Source organism: Aplysia californica, unplaced genomic scaffold (genome assembly GCF_000002075.1).
Source record: "Aplysia californica isolate F4 #8 unplaced genomic scaffold, AplCal3.0 scaffold00793, whole genome shotgun sequence".
Taxonomy (NCBI): Eukaryota; Metazoa; Mollusca; class Gastropoda; order Aplysiida; family Aplysiidae; genus Aplysia; species Aplysia californica.
Genome location: NW_004798063.1, coordinates 185,907 through 195,053, shown reverse-complemented (window position 1 = coordinate 195,053; position 9,147 = coordinate 185,907). Strand labels below are relative to the sequence as shown.

Here is a 9,147-nt window from a genome sequence, read left to right as displayed (position 1 = left end):
TCAGATATTTTCTTGTTCGAGGAAGGCCTTTAACATGGCACCTGAAAAAGAGACATGGGGCAAAAAGAAACCCGTCAACGTTTTTATTTCAACCGTTTGGATAAAAGAAACGGAACACCTATCAAAAGCCATGTTAGGGAATGCCCTGTTGACACGGATGTCCACTGCAAAATATCAGTTTTAAATAGCCAAATATACACTGCTTTTTCTTGAAATGAAATGACAGATGAATGAAAAACACCACTGCATTTTTAGAGCATCCATTCTGATTTCAAAAAGATAAAATTTGAATAGCGAACCCTAATCGATAATGTATGTTTCAGATCTGATACTTCTGGGAGAAGAAGAATGTCTTTCCGTTTAAGAAAAGTACATATAATATTGTTATACTGGTATTTCTGTCTCGTAAGGTCAGGCTTTGTGAAATAACAGCAAGAGATCGTGGCAATAAATTAAAAAGAAAAACATCTTCCTAACACTGGAATTGAACCCACGTCTTTGCCTACAAATGAATGTCCCAATTCATGGAACGACAACTACGATACTGGTGTCTTTTTATTTTTCCCTTTCCCTTTCTCTTGAGAAGTACACGTACGTCATTTCGTTCATACAACTTGGTAGTTTTTTTTTTCATCCCAATTGGGCGCTCCGTTTGATCATTTGGTATCATTTTGGACTATAGAGTGGGTGACCCTGGTTCGAATTCCTCACTATGTTATTACTCCAGCAGACCTGAAAGAATTCTGAAACAGCCTCAACTTCCTAGGAAGCATACGGTACAAGCTGCCATTTAACAGGAACTAAAACATCAACTTACTGACAATATATTGCACTGTCTCCGGCTGGGTACCCATTCTCACCTAGGTGAAGTGAGAAAAATTCTTATAAAGTGCCTTTCCCAAGTACACAACGCCTAGCCTGAGGCTCGAACCCCCGAACCCGCTACCTCAAGATTACGAGTCCGGTAGCCTAACCACTAATCATACCAAACTTCAGCCAGGCCATCGTATTATAACCATACTGCATGTTTGTTACATTTGATCATTCGTTTTTATTCAGGTCTGTGTTTATTTTACTCAAATTGGTTAAGGAAGTTTTTAGGGGACTGCACAGTCCCCGAGTGGGTAGCGCGATGGGACTGTACAGTCCCCGAACAACTTCCATAGGTTTAATAATGCGGGTTAAAGGAAAGTTTGTGATGCTTAAAGCGTTTGCTGCGTACATAAGGGAAATAGCTTTCCGTATACTAAGAGTTAATTTGTACAACCTCCTTACTGTTTTTTTCTTTGTTTTTGCTGCTGGTTTTTACTCCGGTTTTCTCAGCACACAGGCCGAAAGTGACAGGTTGCACCACTTTGAAAAAGAGAAATAAAAAAGGGGGAGGGCACAATTCTATATCTGATTTCAAATTGTCGTAAATCGTTCTGTACTTTTTAGTTGTGTCGCCTTTAAGCGAATACATCTAGAATGTCATTTCTATTATTATGATGTAATGATATAACTGAAGTGAACTAAATTCGACCCCCTTATTCCTTTTCCTTATTTTTTTAATGAACATTTATTGTTACATTTTATGAAGCCTCCAATGCCGAGGGTTCCCCTATAGTTCAGTTAGTATCATGCTGGAATACGAATTTGATTATCCTGGTTCGAATCCCAAACTGGTCGCGTTGAACCGGAAACGTTATGTGGACCTTTCAGGTCGTTCAACTATTTGACCTGTTCCTTAGGGAGACGGACGTTGAAAGGGGGCTCTCGTGGCCAAGAGGTCAAGGTGTTTGCCTCTCATTCAAAGGTTCCGGGTTCGAATCCGGGTAGCGACGGAAAAATTTTCTTCTCTAAAATGGTCTCCTTTAACCTCTTTTGCTGCTTTCTAGCAAGGTTCTGTCGTCCCGCTTTCGTCTCCACTTTCTGACCGCACTCCCTCACCTCCTTTGCCCTCTCCTCTGGGCTCCTGACTCTTTCTGCAGCCTTTCTACTTCTCCTTGACCCCTCCTTACTGCTGTCTTTCTGCCACACCCCTGATCTTCTGGAAGGAAAGACCTACATCTAATCTTCTCGTACAAGGGATAAAAATCTCGGAGGTCACGCGTGCAAGATGTGCACGTGAAAGATCCCTTGGTGGTCTAAAATCGATAAGAGTAGGCTTGGGCCGCCATCCGGGCAAAATTCAAAATTCCCTACCAACTGAAATTGTTTAATGTGTCCTGCGGCGCTCGTATGACTTTATGCAGTTGCTAGCGCCGTAAAACACTTACCAAAAAAAAAGACGCGGAAATCGAAATCCCGACCCTTTCAATAGCCTATTAGGGTTCAAGAGGGGCATTAAACCCATGAACTTACTTCTACTTACCAATCGACCCAAACTGAGATCGTTTAGAATGCTGGTTCAATCGACCCCAAAGGGAACGAGCATATTAATATCATTATTATAAAAACGCATTTTTAAATATTTAAACGTTGTACGCCCCCATCGACACAATTTAGATCATTTAAGAGCCAGGCTTCGACCAACCCCGTCAGAGCCAACCCGGGCTGAGAAGGACATGACGTCCCCGTAGTTAGACTGAGACACTCGATCTCCCCTCACGGGATCCGAATTCAGATTCCTTGCATGTGACGGCGAAGTGGCGAACTGCTACACCACAGAAGCCCGTCCTATAGCCTCATAGCAACAGAGGAATTATAACATCTACAATCACACAAAGGGTAAAGATTGAACAGAACTGTAAATAACGTTGTGGCCCTTCGGAAGCCTTCCAGTGATCTAAAATACTTACCCCAGAATCAAGTTACTGAACGATTAGTGAATTCTTCTTGTATAGTATTTATTTTTACAATAATATGATGATGACTTTTTAAAAAGTGGTCTTAGAGGGATGTAAGATCGCAGCAGTAAGACCGAGATACTCGATATAAATTCTCCTCCCATGAGAATCGAACTCGTGTCTCCTGCATGCAACGACGAAACACCTAATAACTACATCAAGGAGTCCCGGGGTTTTTTAAATATTTTTTTTTTTAGGGGGGGGGGGGGGGGTGAGGAAAAGGGGGGAGGGGGATGCTATGGAAGTTCACACCTCAACTTCTACGTAGCACAAAGCCGTTACATGTTCATTTAGGAGGACTTAAAGGACAACTATCAAAACCTCACTCCCTTTCTTCTTTAGCATAGATGGTGTCATGCTGGAGATTGAAGTGGGCAGCCTCGGTTCAAATTCCTTACTAGGCTTTCTTGAACTCGGGTCGTTTTGTGGAGTTTTCAAGGTTCTCAATCCAACTGTCTTTGTCTTACCGTGTCAGAGATGGACATTTTTCAGGTTTGGTGTTCCCGCCTCTTACGTTGCCAAACTGTAAAGAAAGGGGTGATAACTTACATTTAAAAATTCTTTTTTTTCCCCTTCTTTTTCCCCTTTCTTTTTGTTTTATCTTTCTCTGCTTTGTCTACATAACACTGCCCTGAAACTGGAGAGGGCGATTTTTTTGTAACCGGAACTAGTGTGATAATACACGAAAGCGTTGAGACTTGAGTTTAGGTAGGTGAAGGCGCCGCCAAGCGTTGTGATGACAGCGAAGAACCTCATGTAGCGGCCGGAGAGATCGAGGCCAGGCACCAGTCTCCGCGACAGAGAATACAGCATGAACGGCAGCGCCAGCACCAGGTAGAGACTGGTCACCAGGATCACCATCTTGACCACTCTGGCGTCACGGTTGGACTGGGGAGCAGGTTTGTTGTCCGAGGGAGTGGCCTGTTTGTCCTGTGTTTGGAGTTCGCACGACCTTCGGAATTTGGAAGCAGACCGAAGATTGGTTTCCAAGACGACTACGCAGATGGACATTGTCACCATAGCAACCCAATATAGGACTGTTCGGTTCATGATATCGTTCAGCTCTATAGCCTGTGGTCTGTCAGCCGTGTAGCGCAGACGATAAACAGTTCTGTTGTTGATGGCGTCATACTGTGCCACAATCTCCTGGGTAATCAGGGTCGGAAGTCGGGTGAGCACCGTGCTAACTGTGATCCCAACAATACACACAACAGTTCTGGACCGTGTGAACACACCCTTAAACTTAAGGGGGATGGCAACGCAACAGCACCGCACCACCGCTATGAACACCGTGATCGACATAGACGTGTCGTAGAATGTCACGGCGTACCAAAAAATATAGCTATTGATATCGTATAGACTCATATCCCATCTCAAATTCCCAACGAGTCCCTGATAAGCTAACTGTAGAACAATACACACGGCGCCCAGGGCGGCGAGCAGAATGAAAAGACCATCAGACAGGGACAAGGCAAAGAAAGAAATGTTGACGGAATCTTTGAGCCCCATTTTGTAAAAGACGAGAATATTCAGGCTGTTGGTAATCAGGCCCAGGACAATGATGGGTGGCCTTACATAGTACATCAGAATGTCAAAAATCAAAAGGAACTCCTCTTGTGACATGAAAACGCCCGACGTGAGTTGTGGTAGAGAGCTGTTCGCTTTCATGTCGCTACTTCAAGTGGTTCAGTAAAAACATACCAAGCTGCACGAGTATTTCCGCGACAGAGGGCCAACCTACTCATCTTTATACCCACACTCTCACCTAAAACCTTACGCAGATGTCAAAACAGTGGAATAGTCGAGTTAAACACTTACCCTTTTTGGCAAATTACACAAGATTTTTATTCGTTGTTGAAACTCATTTATTCGTCAGACGGCGACAAAAGATGGGTCTATCTAAACAGTGTTATAACAATTTTCTCCTCAGTGTCATTGTGGCTTGTGGGCACAGTAGGTTTTAATAAGCATTTTTTGTCTACTGTGTGCAGTCAATCAATAACAACCGTTTTTGAAAGCCACACGCGTCATTCATTTTTTGGCCTTTCGTTTGTCTCAAAATATGACAAGAAAGACATTATCAAATTTGAGTATCAAAACCAAAAAACTCAGTAAAAACGTTTCGTCTACGAGCCTGACACCCTAAACTGTTTTTTTTTTAAACCAATCATTTGAGTAATTACATAGCTGATTTCTTAATACATAATGATGAGTCACCATTATATAGATATCCAAGCTACTAAAGTTTTCCCCCACGACAGTTTCTGTTAGATAAGTGTTGTGTAAAGGGTTGAATCATTCAATTACAGCGTCAACCTGACCGAACATTTATAGAATTGATCAAAAAGTGCGAGGCTGTTGACTGGATTAATCTATCTAATTAAAGTGTGACAGAACAAAACCTCAGTACAGATAGGTTTAAAAAAGTTACACCTATTACAGACAAAGCGGTGCTGCAGTATTGGAGATAATAATGACAAGTGTCTCGCTGTTGTACATGAAAAGATAAGTATCACGACACGGTGGAATCAGGCGCTCGTCAATTTTGGGCATATGATACGGAGTTATTGGTATCCCTTTAAAACTTGTTCATTCGTCTTGCTTTTGATAGAAGAAACCCCCCCGATCTTGAAATAAAGTCGAGATATTTGCCACCGAATGAGGCGGAGGTCGTTTGGTGTTAGGGATAAGGTTAACGAGAAAATGGCCGGCAAAGTTTGGTGAGTTCCAAAAGCTTCAGTGTCATTGGAAACTGCGAATCTACATTCGTCCCTTTGTTTTTGATCAACCTTTTTCAGTAAAATCCACAGAGATGGATTTTTAATGGACATAAAAGCTGTTAAGCCAAAACGAATCGATGTCAATTGCCCAAAGGGTGGAAACATGTAAGTGTCCCCCCCCCCAAATTTCATCATCTTGACGAGCGCCTGATTTCACCCCGATGCCATACTTTGAGTTCGATTCCCGACAGGGAATATCTGTTTCTATACATTATCTCCTTCTTTCTTTCTCCTGGGGCTAGCGTAAAGCTGTATCAGACCTACAAGCCCAAGTAAGCTTTGACAGGCAGGGTAAAAGCTGCCCACATCCTAAATGGACTCGCACCCGAAAGGTATTAGGTTCGAATCCCGGCCAGGGCCCGACTTTGTATCTCTGGGAAAGGCACTACGAATATTCCTCACTTCACACGGTTATAGACGGCGAAAGGTTTTGTCTGTTTCTTAGTGTCTGGAGAGTGCATGAGACCTGCAGCTTGCATTGTATGCTTCCTGGAAAACTGAGAATGTTTCGGAGTGTTCGAAGTTCTACTTAGGTAGTAATTTTTTTTTAAATTGCATAGAACGTGCTATAGAGAGTGATATGCGCTGTATAAATAATGCAAGTATCATTACAAATTATTGTTATTATTATTATTATTATTTTTATTATTATTATTATTATTATTATTATTATTATTACTATTATTATTATTATTATTATTATTATTATTATTATTATTATTATTATTATTATTATCATTATAATTATAATCACCATCATCATCACCATCATCATTATATTATTATTATTATTATTATTATTATTATTATTATTGTTATTACTATTATTATTATTATTATTACTTATTATCATGATTATTTTTATTATTATTATTATTATTACAATGATTATTATTATTATTATTATAAGTAGTAGTAGTAGTAGTAGTAGTAGTAGTAGTAGTAGTAGTAGTAGTAGTAGTGGTAGTAGTAGTAGTAGTAGTAGTATAATTACAATGATTATTATTATTATTATTATTATTATTATTATTATTATTATTATTATTATTATTATTGTTATTATCATTATTATTATTATCATTATAAATATATTTTTCTTCCAAAGTGCTGCGTTGGGTGCTCTATGCATTTGCAATCTGTCAATAAAGTTTTCGTGTCCCTGTTTTATCCCCGGTTGGCAAGGTGTTGACCTGTTGAGCCGTACTCAAAGAAAACAAATTAACCCTTAATCCTTCTCTTACTAGAAACTTCCCGTTCTCCGCTAAAAATAACGTCGTGTGTGTGAACTCTATAATAATATGTGTGAACTGTGTATGTTTTTTTTTTTACTCTGATCGATTTTGGATCACCAAGGGATCTTTAACGCGCGCAACTTGCACACGGGACCTCCGAGATTTTTCGTCCTTGTCCGAGAAGGCTAGGCAAAGATCTTTCCCACCAGAAGGTCATGGGTGTGGCTGAACGACATCAGTAAGAAGGAGCAAAGGAGAAGCAGTAGAAAGGGAGCAGAAAGAGTCAGGAGCCCAGAGGAGGGGGCAAAGGGGATGAGGGGTGGGGACAGAAAGTGGAGACGAAAGCAGACAACAGACCATTGCTTGAGAGCAGGAAAGGAGGTGAAAATAGAACATTTTAGAGAAGAAAATTTTTGCGTTGCTACCCGGATTCGAAACAGGAACTTTTGAATGAGAGTCCAACACCTTAACCTCTAGGCCATGAGAGCCCCCCCCCCCCCCCCCTCCTCTGTGTAAACTTTACCACAGACGGTTTCAGGTCACTAAAGAATGGCGAAAATTTGTGAGGCATCATGGTGAAATTTGGCGCTCGTCCAAATAGTGAATTCAAAGAAACCGGCACTTTTCAGAACGTTTTGCTTACATTTAACCATTTATTTTTATTTTTTATTTCGTGTGTGTGTGTGTGTGTGTGTGTGTGTGTGTGTGTGTGTGTGTGTGTGTGTGTGTGTGTGTGTGTGTGTGTGGTTGGGGGTGGGGGGGATTTACTTGTTGGTTGTTGTTGTTTTATTTTTGTCTTGTTTTGGGTTTTTTAGGGAGGTGGGTGGCTCAGCACGTTCTATGTCCACAGAAGAACACATTTCAATGCTGATTTTTTTTTACTGCTCCTCTCTCTCTCTCTCTCTCTCTCTCTCTCTCTCTCTCTCTCTCTCTCTCTCTCTCTCTCTCTCTCTCTTTTTCTCTCTCTCGTTCCTTCTCTCTCTCTCCCTCTCTCCCTGTCTCTCTCACTCTCGCTTTTTCTCTATATAAAAAAATTCAAAAAAGATTTTTTTAAAAGATAATGCCCATAGATACACAGCTCCAGGACCCAGAGAGACGACGGACAGTGTCACAAGCTGCACGGTATCCCTATTGTCGTTTAATTCTCTCAGATCTTTAGATAACCATCAGTGTCGGTCTTGCCGCAGCAGGGGATTTTCTTATTATCGATATTAATACTACTGTGGCGTCGGAAGTCTAGTTTTTCGGCTGCATTTTAAATTTTTGGGGGCGGGGGGGGGTTGGGGGGGTTATGGGGGGGGGGGAGGTGTCAGTGTTCTACGGCGCTCGCAACTGCATAAGGTCGTATGAGCCAGTAGCATACATAAAAGATTTTCATTTTGGTGTGAATTTATTTTGAATTTTGCCCAGATGGCGGCCGAAGCCTACTCTCATCGATTTAGGACCACCAAAGGATCTTTATCGTGCTCAACTTCCACACGGGACCTCCGAGATTTTTTGCCTTTATCCGAGAGGGCTAGGTGTTAGTTTAGCTTTAGTAAGAGTTTTACGGCACTTGCAACACAATAAGGTCATATAAGTGCCGAATATCAGATTTGTTACAAGAGAATAACAAACGTAAAAAAAAAAACATAGAGGAGAGATCAGGACGATAGCTGTTCGATAGGAAAGAGGGAACAAACCACACCAGAGCACCCGCCAACCACCCACTCCGTTTGCTAGTTGTTAGATTTTACCTACCATTAGATCAGAGGTGTCACTGACAGTTAGAAGGGGCCAAGGAGTAGCAGTAGAAAGGCTGCAGAAGGAGTCAAGAGCACAGAGGAAGGGGGGGGAAAGGGGGGCGAGGGTGCAGGGAGTGAAGACAAAAGTAGATGGCAGAACATGGTTAGAGAGGAGGAAAGAAAACGAAAGAAAAACATTTTAGAGAAGAAAATATTCCGTCGCTGTCAGGTTTCGAACCTGGGATCTATTAAATGGGAGGCGAACACCGTAACCTCTAGACCACGGGAACCCACTTTGTCATCGTGAGGTGACGGATTCGGTGGTTTGAGGCTCAAGCACGACGTTGTGTCTGTATCCGCGAGAAAGGCACTTGACACGAATGTTTCTAAATTCACCCAGGTGTGAATGGGTACCCGGCCATTGACAGCGAAAGAATCTTAATAGTTTGTTGGTGTTCCAGCGCCACCTGCAAAAAGGCAGCTTGCACTGTACGCTTCCCAGAAAGTTGAGAAGTTTCTTCTTCTTCTTTTTCTTCTTCTTCTTCTTCTTCTTCTTCTTCTTCTTCTTCTTCTTCTTCTTCTT

General features: G+C 41.6%; 1 protein-coding gene across 1 annotated transcript; it reads right to left on the bottom strand.

Annotated features, from left to right (window-relative positions):
- LOC101846609 lies at nt 1–4,496 on the bottom strand. Its single transcript, XM_005109585.1, has 2 exons — nt 3,449–4,496; nt 1–41 (listed from the first exon to the last, which is right to left on the bottom strand). The coding sequence occupies exons 1-2, from the start codon at nt 4,494–4,496 to the stop codon at nt 1–3; spliced, it is 1,089 nt and encodes a 362-aa protein (XP_005109642.1).
- Nucleotides 4,497–9,147: the final 4,651 nt, after the last annotated feature.